Source organism: Hyperolius riggenbachi, chromosome 6 (assembly GCF_040937935.1).
Source record: "Hyperolius riggenbachi isolate aHypRig1 chromosome 6, aHypRig1.pri, whole genome shotgun sequence".
Classification (NCBI taxonomy): Eukaryota; Metazoa; Chordata; class Amphibia; order Anura; family Hyperoliidae; genus Hyperolius; species Hyperolius riggenbachi.
The window spans coordinates 55,166,600-55,187,085 of NC_090651.1; the positions used below are offsets into that span (position 1 = coordinate 55,166,600).

A 20,486-nucleotide genomic window follows, 5' to 3' on the forward strand; every position below is an offset into this window, starting at 1 on the left:
TCATCACTGCTCTTCCCAATAATGCAGTGTGTAGCATTGCAGTGTTTCTGCTGCAATTTATTTATCAAAACTGCTCAACAATGTATTGCTGGATGCCCTAATTGTATATGTATACTTGCTCCCTATTATTTGTTTGGTACTATGTACAGAGCAACGGAAGATTTAAAAAAAAGATCTTAAAAAAAATTTAAGATTGCCTAAGGGCCCTTTTCCAACCGTTTCCACTGCCCAGATGCGATCGTCCGCATACAGCAGTGGATGACTTCCGGTTGTCTTCCAGAAGTCTGGATGCGGCCGTCTGTTACTGCCTAGGGGAATTGGATGTGTGCCGCAGATATCTGCGGCATGCATCCAATACTTTTCCTGGATCACATCACATTGCAAAATTCGCATGCAATGTAAACTACTCCATTGACACGCATTGGCTTCAGGTTTGATGAGATGTGAATTCACTGCTAGCGGAAACGGGCCCTAAGGCTCAATCTGATGTATAAAGTCTTCTTTATAACACTTGAAGTACACATGGCTTTTGAGGTTTTAATGACTACATTCCCAATTGTGGCCCTAATTCCTACGGCTTGTAACGCCTGTGTAGCTGAGGCAACTGGTCATTTCCCAGATCTTCCTTATGCATTTTTCTCGATAAGGCCAGGGTCACACTTAGCAGAATCATATTTCCCTATAAAATATATTGAAAAACTCATGCGATTCTGCTAAGTATGACCCTGGCCTTAGATAACTGGGAACAAACATGACTGAATTGGGTAAAACTTCCCATTGATATCAATCATAAGAACTTGCGACACCTACCTTCCTTTCCCTTTTTCACCCCCTAGCTGTTATGACCTGTTGTCACATACACTTTTACTGTGCCAAAGGGGCCACACTGCAGATGTTTTGCAGGGGTTCAGTGGTCTGTAACAAAGAAATGTTTTTTCTTTAAAGGTTATTATGCTGCTGCTTATTTTTTAGCGCAGAGAGGACGTTCTGAGTTCATGTCCATTAGTCAGACGAAGACCATTTTTTTTTAACAATCTACAACACAGAAAATACTGCAGAGCACAATGTATGTTACACAATGGGCCTTGGTTACAGCTATGCTCATTTTTCTCGCCTAGCTTCCCTATTTCAGGCACAATAGACGTTAGTCACAGTTAAGTTATGCTCCGTGTATTTCTTTAGCTTGCCTTTTTCAGCACGCTATTTATCACTGCTAAGCTCCTCATTTTTTACATTACATATTTGATACACAATAGGCCTTAGTCATAGGTAAGCTTTGACTTGCGCCAAAGATGTCCAATCATACTCATGGCCACAAGTTTGACATTGATTCTGAAATACCTAAATTATTGCACATTGTACATATATAGCAATTGTTGCTGCTTAACTCCTTTTTGTCCCCCCCCCCCATAACAAATGAGAGCAGTATAACCCCCCCCCCCCCCAACATCCCCAAACATCATGAGAGGGCAGAATAGGGGCAGTCCCATTCCACCACTTTCTCCAGTAAGCCTGGACAGTACAGCGAGCCTTCTCCATAGCGAGTATGGACAGTGTCCTTGTGGGGTGTGCCATTAAGGTCCGAAGTTCAAAGATTCCGCCCGTGGACCACGCTCATGGCCACAATGCATGCTGGAAGCTGTCCCTATGGGAGAGGTTCTCATATCTATGTACTAGACAAGACAAATAACATTTATATCGAGCATTTCTACTGGTGGACTCAAAGCGCCAGAGCTGCAGCCACTAGGGCACACTCAGTAGGCCAGCCTTTCTCAACCTTTGTACCCTGGAATAACCTTGCAAATAACTATTGGATCTCAAGGAACCAGAGCCGGGACAAGGTCCTCCAGCACCCAAGGCTGAGACACCAAAGTGAGCCCCTCCATCCCTCCCACCCCAGCGGTCACACACTGATTGCTATCAGACTAAGAGGTGCCCCCGAGCCCCCAACACCATAATCTCTAGTTATCTGGCTTGCAATCACTCACTGCCTTGTATCCCCTTTTCTTATTTCTCTCTGCTTCAAACACAATAGGGAAATGATAGCTGATTGAGTTGTGCACCCCCTCCTACACTGCGCCCTGAGGCTGAAGCCTCTCTTGCCTCTGCCTGGCCCTGCAAGGAAGACCTGCAAACAATTTTTTGATCTTGAGGAACCTCTGCATGTATTTTGCAGCAGGCAGCATGGTCGTTAAAAGTAGGTGAGGCTGTTTATTTCACTACCCCCTATTACACTGCCACTCATTTCACTGTCTACGTATCCTAGTGCTTTGTATTAATGTATTCATTATTGTTATGAACTCTAATTTAGTGCTTCTTTTTACAGTACCCCTATTATACTTTCCACATGATGGGGGAAAATGCCAAGGAACCCCTGCAGAATACTCAAAAACCCTGGTTGATAAAGCCTGCAGTAGGCAGTAGCAGTCTTTTCCCAAGGTCTTCTACTGAATAGGTGCAGCTTACTGAACAGGAAGAGCCGAGATTTGAACCCAGATCTCCTGTGTCAGAGGCAGAGCTCTTAAGCAGTACACTATCCAGCCATGTATTACATGTAGCCAGGAGCACGCTCCATAGACAGAATCTTTGACATGCGGCCGCTGCGAGCATTGATGGCACAATCCACACGGACGTGGCTACAGTGGCCCCCCATAGGTAAGCAATGGAGCTCCCCCTAACCCCCCTATTCCCACGGCATACAGAGTTAAAAACAGAGCTGGATCATCCACAAGGCAAACCTAGGCAGTGCTGCTAAAATCCGGATCCGGGAGACATCCAGATAGTTCTATCCGGATATCTCCCAGTTACCTGTGCGGGGTGGGGTGTCAATCTTACCCTTCTGACGTCTTATTTGGTCCATCCCTCGGCGCCTCCCACAATGCGGTAGAAGTGGCGGTCCCGTGATTACAAACACTTCCTTCTTCCAGGTTGAAGGAGGAAGTGGTTGTAATCACGTGACGCGCGTGGAGTGCATCGTGGGAGGCACCGAGGGATGGACCGAAGGAGAGTGGCTGGAAAGTGTACTGGTTAAGGGCTCTGCCTTTGACATGGGAGACCAGGGTTCGAATCCTGGCTAGGTCAAGTACCTATTCAGTAAGGAGTTCAAGGCAAGACTCCCTAACACTGCAGGGTGGCCTCTTGAGCGCGTCCCAGTGGCTGCAGCTCTTGAGCGCTTTGAGTCCGACAGGAGAAAAGCGCTATACAAATGTTCGGATTATTATATTATTATAAGACATCAGACAGGTAAGATTGACCTCCCCGCCCATCCCGCACAGGTTTATTGGGAGATATCCGGATTTGAGCAGCACTGAACCTAGGTAGTTGACTAGGGCATGGAGAGAGTCTAGGGGCCTGGTGGATGCCCTACCAAATTGTGCCAAAAAAGCCGGGTGATCATCAGCAGTGGGTAAAAATTGCTATCTTGCCCCATTTTATCTTAATCCTTTTCTGGTTACAAGCCTCCTTTATGAGGAAGTTCACTGTAAAAAAAAAAAAAGTGTGATGGTTGCTCAGTGCACTTTAAAGAGACACTGAAGCGAAAAAAATATATGATATAATGAATTGGTTGTGTACTATGAATAATTACTAGAAGATTAGCAGCAAAGAAAATATTCTCATATTTTTATTTTCAGGTATATAGTGTTTTTTCTAACATTGCATCATTCTCTAATATGTGCAGATTACACAACACTCAGCATTCAAAATGATTCTTTCAGAGCAGTCTGTGAACTAATGACCTCTCCTCTGGCAGGGAAAAAGAAAACACTTATAAAAGTCAGAAGACAGCCCTCTCCACGACTTTGAAAGTCGTAGAGCTTAATGGCTTTTTTGCATAGAGATAACAACTGGAGTTTCTTAGCTCTTCCTGTACTGGAAACAATTAGACTGATGTATCTGATCTTAATGTTTTATTTCTTATCTGCACTACACATACAAATCATAATATCATAATTTTTTTTTCGCTTCAGTGTCTCTTTAAAGAGAGTCTGAAGCCAAATTAAATACTTCTTTTTACCTGATATTTATCTTAAGCAATATGAGCAGTGCTGAAACTCTGCATTCCCGTGCAGAACGAGGTCTTCATACCCCCCAATAGCAGAATTCTACAACTTTCCAGGTTGTGGATTTTGCTGCCCGGGGAGGCAAAGCTTTGCGCTGTAGCTCTGCCTCTACTGGAGTCAATCTCCGCGGATCTCCGCCTCTCCCCGCCCCTGTCAGTGAAAGAAGAATGAGAGGGGCGGGGAGAGGCGGCGATCCGCAGAGATCGACTCTAGTAGAGGCAGAGCTACGGCGCAAAGCTCTGCCTCTACCAGGAAGCACTCTCCGATTTTTGCCCCGGGATTTGGAGGGTATAAAGACCTCGTTCTGCAGCGGGAATGCTGCGTTTCAGGACTGCTCATATTGCTTAATTTAATTTGGCTTCAGACTCTCTTTAAGGCCAATATTGATGAAGAAGTCAACTAACTTACTAGTATATTTGGTTGGCAATGACACCAGCGTTGCCTTTAGCACTATCATTGAATAGATATTCATGGCCGGTGCAGCCTAGTGTGCACGCCTGACTATACCCCGTCTCAGACACAATCCTGCATGAAACCCAGGTAAGCACGCACAGCGTTTTATTGACCGCAGGAACATGGCATGTTACTACAAATACACACGCTTCCCTTCTGCATGTATAATCAGCTTTAATGTCAGCAAAATCAATATTCATCAAGGAGTGGGAAACATAATCTATCTTCTTTCCTGTTCACCATAAACAGGGCAGCAATAAAAAAAAACAACAGACGACTCATTAAACTGACAGGTACATGTATTAAAAATTAAAGGGAAGCAGTGAAATATGTGACAGACATTACACTCCTTCTCTTGTGGTGAGAGAATGAGGGGGGGGGATACATTGTAACCGCCACTAAGTTCTGAGGAGGAGGAGGGGGATACATTGTAACAGCTACGAGGTTCTGTAGAGGGGGAGGGGGATACATTGTAACAGCTAGGAGGTTCTGTGGAGGGGGGGGGGGCACATTGTAACAGCTACGTGGTTCTGTGGAGGAGAAGGGGGAGGGGGATACATTGTAACAGCTACTAAGTTCTGTGGAGGTGAAGGGGGGGGGGGCACATTGTAACAGCAACGAGGTTCTGTTGAGGAGGAGAGGGATACATTGTAACCAGTGGCGGCTCCAGGAAATTTTTTTAGGGGGTGCTATGCAGGTGCTGGACCAATTTCCGGGGGAGCTGACGACCTGCGCCGCGGCAAAAAATGGGTGTGGCTACAACCTGTGGGCGTGGTCATGACCGGATGAGGGCGGGGCTAACTGTAATTTAAAGTGAACCCAGGGTGAGAGTGATATGGTGGCTGCCATATTTATTTCCTTTTAAACAATACTAGTTGCCTGGCAGCCCTGCTGATCTATTTGGCTGTAGTAGTGAACTGAATTACACCAGAAACAAGCCATGCAGCTAATCTTGTCAGTTCTGACAATATTGTCAGAAACCCCTGACCTGCTGCATGCTTGTTCAGGGTCTATGGTTGAAAGAATAAGAGGCAGAGGACCAGCACGGCAGCCAGGCAACTGGTATTGCTTAAAGGGAGATAAATATGGCAGCCTCAATATTATTCTCACCTCGGGTTCCCTTTAAAAGTGCAACGCAAAGACAGAGGGCCCAAGTTTTGGTGACCCTTTTCCCAGAAAATTCACATAATTGTGCAGGTTTTCTCAAGAAAATACACGTAATGTGAGCAGATTTTAACAAAAAACGTCCAATGACCCCAATATGCACAATCGTTATCAGATATGGCTCCAATATGCACAATCGGTAGCAGATATGACCCCAATATGCACAATCGGTAGCAGATATGACCCCAATATGCACAATCGGTAGCAGATATGACCCCAATATGCACAATCGGTAGCAGATATGGCCCCAATATGCACAATCGGTAGCAGATATGGCCCCAATATGCACAATCGGTAGCAGATATGGCCCCAACATGCACAATCGGTAGCAGATATGGCCCCAATATGCACAATCGGTAGCAGATATGGCCCCAATATGCACAATCGGTAGCAGATATGGCCCCAATATGCACAATCGGTAGCAGATATGGTCCCAATATGCACAATCGGTAGCAGATATGGTCCCAATATGCACAATCGGTAGCAGATATGACCCCAATATGCACAATCGGTAGCAGATATGACCCCAATATGCACAATCGGTAGCAGATATGACCCCAATATGCACAATCGGTAGCAGATATGACCCCAATATGCACAATCGGTAGCAGATATGACCCCAATATGCACAATCGGTAGCAGATATGACCCCAATATGCACAATCGGTAGCAGATATGACCCCAATATGCACAATCGGTAGCAGATATGACCCCAATATGCACAATCGGTAGCAGATATGGCCCCAATATGCACAATCGGTAGCAGATATGGCCCCAATATGCACAATCGGTAGCAGATATGGCCCCAATATGCACAATCGGTAGCAGATATGGCCCCAATATGCACAATCGGTAGCAGATATGGCCCCAATATGCACAATCGGTAGCAGATATGGTCCCAATATGCACAATCGGTAGCAGATATGGTCCCAATATGCACAATCGGTAGCAGATATGGTCCCAATATGCACAATCGGTAGCAGATATGGCCCCAATATGCACAATCGGTAGCAGATATGACCCCAATATGCACAATCGGTAGCAGATATGACCCCAATATGCACAATCGGTAGCAGAAATGACCCCAATATGCACAATCGGTAGCAGAAATGACCCCAATATGCACAATCGGTAGCAGAAATGACCCCAATATGCACAATCGGTAGCAGAAATGACCCCAATATGCACAATCCGTAGCAGATATGACCCCAATATGCACAATCCGTAGCAGATATGACCCCAATATGCACAATCCGTAGCAGATATGACCCCAATATGCACAATCCGTAGCAGATATGACCCCAATATGCACAATCCGTAGCAGATATGACCCCAATATGCACAATCCGTAGCAGATATGACCCCAATATGCACAATCCGTAGCAGATATGACCCCAATATGCACAATCCGTAGCAGATATGACCCCAATATGCACAATCCGTAGCAGATATGACCCCAATATGCACAATCCGTAGCAGATATGACCCCAATATGCACAATCAGCATCACCTGAAAAAGAAAAGAAAAACCCATTTACTCACCTACAGCCAGAAGACCTTCTTTCCCGACCTCCTGTCCCGAGTCCCGACCTCATTGTGGCGCCCAGCGCCCGCGCGCCCACGATCCTCTTCCTTCCCGACGTCACGACGAGACTTCCTGCCTGCATGCAGAGAGCAGGGCTACGGGAAAATGGCCGCCCGAAGCCATGCACTGCAGACTCGAAGTCTGCAGAACAGGGCTCCGGGCGGCCATCTTACCGTAGCCCTGCTCTGCTGCTCCGTGCTGCCGCTGTGAACTGACTTGGCGTCTTTTAGACGCCTGAAGTCAGTTCACTCCAGGGGGTGCTTTGGGGGTGCTTGGACAATTCTAGGGGGTGCTCGAGCACCCCCTTGCACCCCCCTGGCGCCGCCCCTGATTGTAACAGCTACGAGGTTCTGTGGAGGGGGGGGAGGCACAATGGCCTCAATTCACTAAGCTTTATCAAACACTTTATCGAACAATTGATAATTTACCTCATAGGTAAAATCTAATTTTGAATTCACTAAGGTGTTATAGATTTATCAAATGTTTTATCGATAAAACGTTCAACAGAATTAGATTTTAGTCATGAGGTAAATTATCAAACGTTCGATAAAGTGTTTGATAAAGCTTAGTGAATTCAGGCCATTGTAACAGCTAGAAAGGTTCTGTGGAGGGGAAAGGGGGATACATTGGAACAGCTACCAGGTTCTGTGGAGGAGGAGGGGGATACATTGTAACAGCTATGAGGTTCTGTGGAGGAGGAGGAGGGGGATACATTGCAACAGCTATGAGGTTCTGTGGAGGAGGAGGAGGGGGATACATTGTAACAGCTACTAGGTTCTGTATTTACAAAAACAGATGACTCATGCCTTTCCGTTAATGTATCAGGCAGGCACGCTCAGCCTGGAGCATGGAATATTCCACAGCGTGATGAAGGCACACAGAGCCTGCATGACTCGCATATCACAAGAAGCGTAAGGATTATCAGACCGGCAGCCCCCTTACTACAAATAGATGAGAGAGACTTTACTTAAAGGGTCACTTAAGGCTAGAAAAAAAAATGAGTTTTACTCACCTGGGAATTCCACCAGCCCCCTGCAGTTGTCCGGTGCCCTCGCAATCCCGCTTGGATCCTCCTATCCCCATCGGCAGCTACTTCAGTTTTCGGCGACAGGCGCCAACAGGCACCGACAGGCCTGGGAACGTGAGTGACTCTTCACGTTCCTGGCCGCAATAGCAGGGGGCTGTCACCGAAAACGGAAGTCACTGCCCGCGTGGACAGGTGGATCCGAGCGAGACTGCGTAGGCATGGGACAGCTGCAGGGGGCTGGTGGAAGCCCCAGGTGAGTAAAACTCATTTTCTAGCCTAAAGTGTCCCTTCAAAGGACAACTGACGTGAGAAGAATATGAAGGCAGCCATATTAATTTCCTTTTAAGCAATACCAGTTGCCTGGCAGCCCTGCTGATTTATTTGGTTGCAGTAGTGTCTGAATCACACCAGGAACAAGCATGCAGCTAATCTTGTCAGATCTGACATGATCTGGGTGGTGCAAGACAGCAGCTGATGATGGTGAATTCACAGCCTTCACCTGCTGTACAAAAAAGCCCTTAGAGCTCTTTCAGGTTAGCCAACGCGTGCACGGCCACCGGGCTGTTTAGAGGGGACCAAGCGGAGGTGATGGGCAGTGGGACATGCATGACATCTCCATTCTCATAGGCTTTTATTGGACATATTTTCCCATCCGGCCCAGGAAAATGTGCCAATTTGGGACTCTGCGTTCCGTAGCAAACGGATTCATGATTTTTAATAAGTTGAAGCGGATCCTATTTTTAACATATGATCCGTTTCCTGCGTTTAAGTGGAGCTTAAAGGAATCATCAGCCAAAATGATAAAAATCTGCTTTACTTACCTGGGGTTTTCTCCAGCCCCTTGCAGCCGACTGTCCTACGCTGACCGTTCCGCTCTCCGCCGCTATCCCAGGCTCCCCGCGCAGTGCAGAAGACGACCTTGAGGTCGTCCTTACTTTGCCTGTTTGAAGCGCCGCTGTCAGCGGCTTGCTGCGCAGGTGCAAAACTACTGCGCTTGTGCAGGAAGCCGCGGAAAACGTCGGCTGCAAAGGGCTGGAGAAAGCCCAAGGTAAGTAAAGTCGATTTTTATCATTTTGGCTGATGATTCCTTTAAAAAAAACCTCCCGAATAGGTACGTTTTTTAAGCAAGTGTGAACCGACCCTAAGTTTGAGAATGGGGGCTGGGTAAGTAAATCGGAAAATATCAGTCAGAAAAGTTACCACAGCTCGAAATCATGCTTTCGATCAAACTGTCCAATTTCAGGTGTCAGTTAATTACAGGCAGATTACATCAAAAATATTTATTCTGCTGGAAAAGTGGATCCACTTATCTTTAGCTCCTATTAGAGGCTTCATTTTGTAAGAACTGTATAATGCCTGGTACACACCATGCAATTTCCCGTCAGATAGATGGGTCTAATCGATTATTTCAGATATGTCCGATCTGACTGCCGATCATTTTTCTGGTCGATTTTCTGATTATTTCTATACAAAATCGATCGGAAATCCGATCGGACCTTTCAGAAATGATGGATTTGACTCATCTATCAAATGGGAAATTGCATGGTGTGTACCAGGCATAACAGTGCCGTTACCTGTTGTGATTGCGATTTCTTTGAGTCTGACCTGCATTCCATATACACTGTAAAATAAATGATCAAATAAGACAGAAACAGGTTGATTGCCTTTGATCCAATTGCCACATTTGTGTGGATGGTCTCGTTGGATGGTAATTTGATCATTCTCAATATAAAAGCAACTGAACTGAAAGCTGGAAAACATTGCAAGGGGTTTGATCAGCAGGAGAATTCTTGGATATACAGTAGTGCATACAATGGTAAAAATCTCCCAGTCACATTAGATGGCGCACTCGCTGTTTCGGCAATCTGAATGCTTGGTTCCTAAAATAGCAGTGGATCTGTTTAACTTAATCAGGGAATTTGTATGTATATAATAATCCGGTGACCTACAAAACACTTACATTCACGTAAATCCGTTTCTACAAGTATTTTCGGCTCCCTACATCTGTCACACTGTTGCTGCCTCTTACGCACAACGGGAGCCTCCCAAGAGGACCTGTCACTAAAAAAAGAGATAGCACATCCCGTATTTAATAAAGCTAAAGTGAAAAAATAAGTCACATACTCTCCTATGGACAGGGTAGACTCTCGATCCTATAGAGCCTTCTTGGTCTTCTCACGGCCCCCTCAGTACAACGCTGTCAACCCCGTTGTACGTATTCGACCAACTAAACAAATATGCCTTCGGAGATCCTCAGAAGCCTACGGAAACACTCACATCCCCAAGTGCTTCCAAAGACAGGCCGCTCTGTACTGCGCATGCCCAGTATAGAACAGACCTCTTCTGACGCACTCGGGTACACTGGTGCTTCCAAGTGCACCCAGAGGTGGCAGATTTGAACCAGGGACAGCACTGGAATGTGTACACCAAGACCCTCTCCATAGGTAAGTATCTTTTTTTAAAAATGTCACTACAGATTTAATTAACTGGATGACATTTCATGATCTGCTGATGTCATCAACATAAAACTGAATTCACACTGTGGTTAGTTATAGTCCCATTGAATAGTTATTTGCCCTGCGTACAGCTGCCAACTCTACTCAGCCCGGCGCTATGTTTATAATAGGGTCCATCAGAACGATAGCTAGGAAAGTACCAGTAATAGTATTTCTCCAGAAAAAAAAATGGTGTTTTTCAGAGTGCTATATTTCCTAAAGTGGCAGTCAGCTACAAATATACCTAGTTTTAAGTTTTCCAATTTCGATAGAAATATCATTCAGTCCACCAATTGGGAGTAGACGCTGACACTGTTGCCATGGGATCGCTGTCACATGTGTGGCAGTGATAGGCCCGCCAGCCAGGGGGCTGTCCTCCACAGGGCTGGATAACATTGGCCGCCTCTCTCTCACTGGCAATATGCCAGTGATGACGCATCTGCGCCCTGTCTCCCATCAGGTCCGCGTACCTGAGGGAGCAGACATGGGCATGACGGGTGGCAGGGGGCGTGTCCCGCTCGCACGAGCGGGAGCGGCCGCCTTGGTTCTCTCCGTCATCTCCAGCCACGTGATGAGTAGGCATGGGGGGATTGGTTCACCTTAAACTTACACAGTACCCCATCAGGTCCGCCTTGTGAGCGGAATGATGATTGGAGGAAGGATATACAGCCATGTGATTGGCTGTTTTGGAGGTATGGTGAGATATATAAGCATGTGAAAGTCAAGCATTTATGTCAGACCTGTCATTTAACTTGATAAAGGAGCACCAGCCCCGAAACATCGTTATTGCTGTAATGATGACAGAACTACAATAAACTATCTTTAAAGAGTACAATACTTGACGGTGCCGGTTGATCCTTTCCATACATTATTATTGTTCAAAATGAAGCACTTTTTATGACATTTATTTTCACAGGAGTTCCTCTGTAACAGGTTTAAATATTGGGGTTGACTTAATACATGGGATCTGCATTATAGTCGCGTGTGGATGGTACTTGCAATAAACTAATCAAAGGGCTTGTACAGATAAAAACAAGCTCTGCCACTCAGTGCCTGCAGGAGGCTAGGAGGCATTGGTGCTTGAAGCTTGGATTTGCATCAAAAAAGTACCTGTCTTCAAGCTGTTCCCCTAGGGGTGTATTGACACCAGCTGAAAGTACCAACTACTGTATGTCTGTGTACAAGTGCAGTAAGTAAACTGATTGAGTTGATCTCATACCGTATATAAATGTTAAACAGAAGAGAAAGTATCACGTTACCATCCAGCAACCAGCTGTGCGTTGTCCTCTTTTCCAGTTCAGACAGCATGACTCGAGTAATGAGATCATCGGGAACAGGAAGACCTTGCTGGACGTACTGCTTGGCCAACACTCCAACCTCTATGGAGAAAAAATATAATTACAGGTAAATATTATCTATACATATATTTTAGATTGTGAGCTTGCAAGGGCAGGGCTCTCTCGCCCTTTTGTGTCTTGGATTTTGCTATACATTTGTATATCCTGTTACATTTGTCTCTGTTATTATTATGTCTACCAATTATGTACTGTGTACCAATGTCTATATTTTGCATATACCATTGTCAGTATCATTTTGTCCTCCCTTGCTTGTTTCTTACTCCGTACAGCGCCAGGGAATATGTTGACGCTTATAAATCACTAATACTAATAAAAAGATGATCACAAGGAGAAGAACTGGGCACTTGCTTCAAAAGGACGAATTATGAGTCAGCTCTGCTTATGGCGGGGCCAGGTAAAAACCCAACAGACTGTACTTACTAAAAATTGTTTTCATTAGAGCCTGCTATTTTAGTCCAGACACTGCTTCCATTGCTTTTGAATCTTTAGGACAACTAAAGTTGCCTGGCAGTCGTGCTGATGTATTTGACTGCAGTAGTGTCTGAATCACACCAGAAACAATCATGCAGCTAATCCAGTCAGTTCTGACAATAATGTCAGAAACACCTGATCTGCTGCATGCTTGTTCAGTTTCTATGGTTTAAGGTATTAGAGGCAGAGGATCAGCAGGATAGACAGGCAACTGGTATGGCTTAAAAGAAAATACATATGGATGGCATGCGCAGAAGACCCCGACTGACGCGAATTAACCATCCACCAGGGCTGAACGACAGACCGCGGGAGGAGGATGAGGAACTCAGACGTGCTTATGGAGCTGGAGGAAGCCACAGGTAAGTATCAAATCTTTATTGTTTTACATCTCTGGTACACTTTAAAGGGTACATGATGTGACCTTAAAGTGCACCTGCGCCTGCACAGAATGATTCCAGCCACGGGACTAGGACCACGAGCAGCGCATGCATGCCTCCGCAGAAGAAGCCGACGCAGTTGGGTCGCCGGCTATTACTGCGGAACAGCTGACGAGTGGGTGACTGGCCAGCTGCAGCGAGGGACACAGAGACTTTGCCCTAGGTGAGTCAAACTTTGCTTTCTTTAGGTCACCTCATGTATCCTTTAAAGGAAACCTCAGATGACGAACACCTCAGGATTATTACTTACAAGGGGCTTCCTCCAGCCCTCTTCAGTCTGTCTGGTTCCTTGGATTCCGTCTGGAACCCCTCTGTTGAACCGCAGTGAGGCCATGCATGATCCTGGCCACGTGCACTATTCAATCGTGCTCCCGTGGCTGCGAGCGTTCTGCGCAAATGCAGTTATAGTCTTTGTGAACTGCACATGCACAGAACGTTCCTGGCCACGGAAGCATGATCGGGTGGTGCGCAGCCTAACCCATGCATGTGCAGTGGCCCATAAAAGGGCCAGTGAAGGAACTGATTGGGCCAGACTGCAGGAGAAAAGAGAAGACCAGACAGACTACATGGGGCTGGAGAAAAGCCCAGGTGAGTAAAAATCCAGAGGTGTTCTTCATCTCAGGTTCACTAAGGGCGGTTAACCCTATCTGCTTTGGTGCGCGATGTACATGGCTCGGCATCACTGCTGGCCACAGTGCAGCATGGTGTGGTGCGTCTCCATTCAGTACAAGTGAAGTGGCCCTCTGTCTTTGCGGCTTACGCTTACTGCACCACATGCAGAGAAGCATAAAACTGCTCTATTAGTGAACATTGTAAATAAAATCAGATCTAAGAAACTCTAGGCATAGCTCTCAACTGGCGCCTCTTAGTCTAATAACAATCAGCGTGTGACTGCTGGGGTGGGAGGGATGGAGGGGCACACTTCACCCAGAGGAGGCTAAGACACTTTGGTGTCTCAGCCTTGGGTGCTGGAGGGCCTTGTCCCGGCTCTGCATTAAAACAAATTAAAACTCCAATAGGGAGGTCAAGGCTTCGATAGATCTATAATGAGTATATAATCAACATATGGTTAACAATAGATATATAACTGCAATAGAGTCAACAGGAAAAAAGAGCACCAAACCACAAATACTGTTCATTTATCTAAGCCAAGTATAGCTTTCTCCTCTGGAGAAGAGATGAGGGGGTCATGGAAGGCGTGAGGGCCCTAGGGGGCAGTGCTCACCACAGTCTATGAGGAAACTGGGTAAGAACACTTGTTATGCTGGTAATGAGCTGCTTTACAGCTCCATATGCATTAACACACTCTTCCTGCATTAACCGTCATAGGAGATCTTTGTATATGCCATTTGCAGAGGTATTTATTGTTTAGATAAATGAACAGTTGTGGACCTCCCTATTGGAGTTCTTTTATTCTATTTTTTTTTATGTTTTATGATTTTAATGGGGATACGTTTCCTGAATAATAAAACACTTTTTGGACATACTGAGGTGGCGATATATGTTTCAACAGTCGATCGAGCTCTTTTGCATAAATAACAACTCAAGTTTTTTAGCTCTTGCTGGACTGGAAATCAGAAAGGACTTACGGTAGTTCAGTTAGAACAGAAAGGTCTATAGTATTATATATGTACCGTACATGTTTATCTTATCATATCACTTCAGGTATGTTTTACGCACTTCAGTACTGAGGAGTTTTTCCCCTTCTGTACCAGAGCAATGTTCACCTGTCAGAGCTCCTTCCATTCATTCGCCATTAAACTTTATTACTACTAATCACAATGAAACGATTTATATCTTGTTTTATCCACCACCAATTAGGCTTTCTTTGGGTGGTACATTTTACTAAGAATTATTTTATTCTAAATGCATTTTCCTGGGAAAAATAAGAAAAAAAATGGAAAAATTCATTATTTCCCAGATTTCAGCCTTTATATTTTTAATATAATACATGCTACCGTAATTAAAACCCACACATTTTATTCTCCCAATTGTCCCAGTTATTAAAACGTTTAACATATTTTGCTAGTACAATGTATGGTGCCACCATTTTATTTGGAAATAAAGGTGCATTTTTTTTTGCATCCATCACTACTTACAAGACAATAATTCCATAAATGACATTAATATACCCTTTTGACATACATATTAAAAAAAAATTCAGTCCCTAAGGTAACTATTTCAGTATTTTTTTTTTTATTGTCATTTCTTTTTTATATGCATGTAATTTATTTAGGTAACTATGGGAGAGGGTAGGAGGTAAGGGGTTCATTTTAAATGTATATATAGGTCTTTTTATTTACCACTTCAGGATTCTGCGTACGCATAAGTGCGCCCCTGAATCCTGAAGCGGTTTCCATGGAAATGGCCGCTCGAATGAGCGGCCGTTCCATGTCAGTTCACGGAGGGTGTCTCCGTGAACACCCTGCGAGCCTCCGATCGCGGCTCGCAGGGTAAATGTAAACACGTGTGGGAAGATCTTCCCCGCTGTTTACATACATACTGCGCTGCTGCGCGGCAGCGCCGTAGAGGAGATCGGCGATCCCCGGCCTCTGATTGGCCGGGGATCGCCGGCATCTGATAGGCTGAAGCCTATCTGAGGTGGCGCAGAATGGATTTCAGTCCTGCGCAGCCCATAATGAAGAGGGGAGGGAGAGAAGGAGGCAGAGGGAGGAATAGCGCTGCGGAGGGGGGCTTTGAGGAGCCCCCCCCGCTAGGCACAGCAGCGTGGCGGCGATCAAACCCCCCCCCAGCAGGACATCCCCCTAGTGGGGAAAAAAGGGGGGAAGTCTGATCACCCTGCCTGCTATCTGATCTGTGCTGCGGGCTGAAGAGCCCCCGCCGCACAGATCAGGCTGAAATCCGGAAGTGGTTAAAATAAATAAATCTAGGTGTACTTTTACCATTTGGCCACAAGATGTCCTCGCGCATTATTTCCTATTAGCGCACTATATAAGTACGGTAACAGGAAGTAATGTGTGGACAAGTTACAAATGATCGCAGCATCTCATTGATCATTGACACGGGGACTTATATTAATGAATGGGAACTACATTTCCATTCATTCATCTCCCCTCTAAATATGCGGGTGGGTGCGTGGGAGCAAGCAGCGGCCATCCGCCGCAATAGACGAATACCTACGTCCCTGTGCAGGAACTGAAGTCCTGCAGGATGTAGATAAACCGTCTCAAACCACTTGTGGTTAAAAAAAAAAAAGAAAAATGATGTAGAGGGAGGTCTTTGGATGGTCCTGAGGTTTCCCTTGTTCTCCTGAACCCCACAGCCCGCCTGCATGGGATCATCTTCTAGTTCAAGGCCGCGTTCTGCGCCTTACCGCACTGGCGCAAGCATACTCACGCATGCAGAGTACGGACACACTTTTCCCAGATATGTTTAGAGGGACCCTGGGTGGTATGTTCATGAATCCTATTATTTGCTAAGTACCTAGTATTTTTCTTTTTAAAATGTACAAGTTTCCTTTAAAGTTGACCTGAGCTCTTGCTCAGAAGGAAAACATAGAGAAATGCACCCTGTATGTATTTAGAGAGTTTAGCCTGTTTAATCCCCCCCCCCCATCTGTGACTAATCACCACTATATTTTGATCTCTCAGCTGTGTCAGCTGACTGCCATGGCAGAGCAGCTAATTTGTAAACACAGGATGTTAACCCTATGTCTGCTTCCAATAAAAGCAAGAAGTAGACACACTGCAGATTTATTGCAGGATCTGTGTCAGCTGTAACAAAGAAATGTTTTTCTTTAAAGGTTATTGTGCTGTTGTGTATCTTTTAGAGCAGAGAGGAAGTTCTGAGTTCAGAATCGCTTTAAACTTGAAGTTTTTCAAATATCTGAATAGGTGGGGAAAGCATTGCTGGAGTAGCTGCGTACTTTCAGCAGTTCCTTCCTTTGCTTGTTGTCACTGTGAGATTGCTTAACTGATAACTGTACTGAAGCAGAGGAATACTGTTACCCTCCTCAGAAGCGCTGAAAAGAACTATGGTGTGTTATCTACTGCTCTATAGCCCTGGGGATACTCAGTAGATTATTCTCAGGGTAGACTTCTTGCTGCCACCCACCCCGATTTGTAATGTTTACACAGCACCTGACAATTCACTCGGCTTCATTTAATGTTCTCACATGACATGCTGCAGCTTAACACAATAGCACACTGGCTGGCTGTGAGTCTGTGACAAACAAACTGCTCACCCTCAGCCACTCCATGCTCAGGAAGGTACACACAGTACAAAAATGCTGCCCCTTAAATTTCTGCGCCTGATGCAAATGTTTCACCTTGCTTCATGAGAGAACCGGCCCTGATTATTCTAGATGATCTGGTCCTCAAGTCTAACCAGCTGTGTGGTAAATGAGCAGCACTGTGCATAAATTTTAGTCATAGGCCACACCCCATCGCCACTGACAACTACACTGAGAAATGTGGAGGAAAAGTGGCAGATGTCTTTCTCTGTATTTTAAACACACAAATCAACATACGGTAACTGGAAAATCTTGGAAGAATTTTTGTGTCTGAGACTGAAAGACTGCTGCACAGAAGTGGAGGAGGTTAAGATGGCAGCCTCCACAGAGCTCTCCAGGTGTACTTCCAGTTTTACACCAGGCTATTGCGTTTGCAGTGCGATGCTCTGTCCCCATCGCAACACACAAAACGTCATTCATATGATCCTGCAGCAGAGTGCACCGACAAGGTCATATGCATAGCGCCCCCTGCATGCCCTTCACCACCCATCGCCGCCCCTCGCCCAGCGATGTACTTCCTGCCTGACAGGAAGTCCGCCACTGGGTTCCTGGGTTTGCCCGTCGTATTCCAATCGATTCATGTATGTACTGTAGTGTCTGAATCACACACCTGGTGTGTGATTCAGACACTAATCCAGTCAGACTTCAGTCAGAAACACCTGATCTACCGATCTAGGCTTATTCAGGGCCTATTGCTGAAAGGCAATGTGCACCGTTTAAAGGGACACTTAAGCCAGGAATAAAAAAAAAATAGTTTTACTTTACTGGGGCTTCTACCAGCCCCCTCCAGCCGTCCCATGCCCTCGCAGTCAGTCATGGAGCCTCCGGTTCCCCGCCACCAGCTAGTCTCATTTTTGACAGGCCTGGCCACACATTTTTCTTCGCTTTCCCGTCCGCAATAGCGTCCTGCGCCTGTGCAGGACGCTATTGAGGACAGGAACATGAAGGAGGATACGCATAGCCAGTTCTGCGCAGGTGCAGAAAGCCCGCTGACTCCCTGTCAGCAAAAAATAAATTAGCTGGTGGCAGGGAAATCGGAGGCTCTGTGATTGACTGCAAGGGCCCGGGACGGCTGCAGGGGGCAGGTAGAAGCACCAGGCAAGTAAAACTGATTTTTTATTCTTCACCTCCAAGGGTTTTTAACCTAACGGACCAGAGCAATTTTCAGTTGTCAGTGCTCCTCCCTTTTATTCCCTAATAACTTTATTACTACTTATCACAAGAAAATGATCTATACCTCTTTTTTTCGCCACCAATTAGGCTTTCTGTGGGTAGTACATTTTGCTAAGAATTTTTTTTATTCTAAATGCATTTTAATGAGAAAAACAGAAAACAAAGAAAAAAAATTATTATTTCTCAGTTTTCAGTCATTATAGTTTTAAAATTAAACATTCTCCTGTGGATAAAACAAACACGTTTAATTTGCCCAGTGGTCCCGATTATTAAACCGTTTAAATTATGTCCCTATCACAATGTATGGCGACAGTATATTATTTTGAAATAGAAGTGTTATTTTTCTGTTCTGTTTTTTTTGTTCTGGCTATAATTACAAGCCCCTATGTAATAAAGTAAAATTAATTTTCCCCCATAAAATATAGAATAAAAAAGCTGAGTCACTAAGGCAACTATTTATTTTTTTTAAGCTGATTTTTTTTTTACAAGTGTATTTTTTTTTGGGGGGGGGGAGGGGGGAGGGTTGGAAGTGTAATTTTATTAATGATGTGTATATACTTGAAAATGTATGTATTTTGAAGGTGTAATATACTTTTTGGCCACAAGATGGCGCTACACTCGTTATAGAAAGTGTTCACTTTTTTTTTTTTTTTTACACTTTATTTAATTGTTACATTTCCTGTTTTTGTGAATGCACGTGCTGTTCGCGGTCACGTCCATTCACTCCAGGCACTGCGATTGGGTAGAGGACCGTTCGGTCTTCTTCCCCAATCACCCAGCACGGGATCCCGACGGACACAGCGGCAGTAGCGGCGCGCACATGGCGGTAGCAGTGGCGGGAATGCGCGACGTATTAAAACGTCATGTTGCCGTTAATAGCGGTAAGCATGACGTTTTAATACGAAATGGTTAAAGAGGAACTGTCGCGAAAATCTTAAAATTTAAAACACATACAAATAAGAAGGACATTTCTCCCAGAGTAAAATGAGCCATAAATTACTTTTCTCCTATGTACCTGTCACTTACAATAAGAAGTAGAAATCTGTCATTAACGACAGATTTTGGACTAGCCCATCTTCTCATGGGGGGGTTCTGAGGGTTTTCTTTATTTTTAAAAGCACTTAGGCCTGGTGCACACCGAAAACCGATAGCAGATCCGCAAAATGCTAGCAAATTTTGAAATGCTTTTTCTTATTTTTCTGTAGCGTTTCAGCTAGCATGTTGCGGTTTTGTGAAGCGTTTTCGGTGTAGTAGATTTCATGTATTGTTACAGTAAAGCTGTTACTGAACAGCTACTGGAACAAAAATCGCCTGGCAAACCGCTCTGAAGTGCCGTTTTTCAGAGCGGTTTGAGTTTTTCCTATACTTAACATTGAGGCAGAAATGCCTCCGCAATCCAAAATCTGCAGCAGCCCGGGAGTATGCGTTTCTGCAAAACGCCTCCCGCTCTGGGGTGCACCAGCCCATTGAAATACATTACCCAAGCTTATCCGTAGCCGCAAGCGGATCGCAAACCGCAGCCGAACCGCTCTGGTGTGCACTAGGCCAGAGTGAATGGCAGTTGCTCCATCCAACTGCTAAAATAGTGTACAGTGAGCAGGGAGGCTGGCCAGCATCTTTGTATTAATCATTTTCAGGAAATGTCTTTATAAAGAAAAAAAGCCATGCTGAGAATACCCTATGGAGAAATGGACTAGCCCAAAACCTGTCGCTAATGTCAGATTTCTACTACCTACTGTAAGTGACAGCAACATAGGAGAGAAGTAATTTATGGCTTATTTTACTCTGGGAAAAATGTACTTCTTATTTGTATGTGTTTTAAATTTTAAGATTTTCGCGACAGTTCCTCTTTAACTGCCCCTTTAAAGGGAAATAAATATGTCAGCCTCCACATCCCTCTCACATTAATGGGGAAACTTGCTATGTGTCACAGGGTTTGATGCACACCACGCAGTATAAAAGGCACAAGTCCTAAAGAGATAAATTGTTTTTCTTGGGTCCTTCCAGCCC

The 20,486-nt window shown here is 45.0% G+C and overlaps 1 protein-coding gene across 1 annotated transcript in view; it reads right to left on the reverse strand.

Annotated features, from left to right (window-relative positions):
- Positions 1-20,486, reverse strand: part of AK4 (adenylate kinase 4) — a 108,913-nt gene that overhangs the window by 44,290 nt on the left and 44,137 nt on the right. Inside the window, exon 3 of the mRNA XM_068239304.1 lies at positions 12,045-12,164. Within this exon, the coding sequence (XP_068095405.1) occupies positions 12,045-12,164 (120 nt within the window). The remainder of the gene's footprint in view (positions 1-12,044; positions 12,165-20,486) is intronic.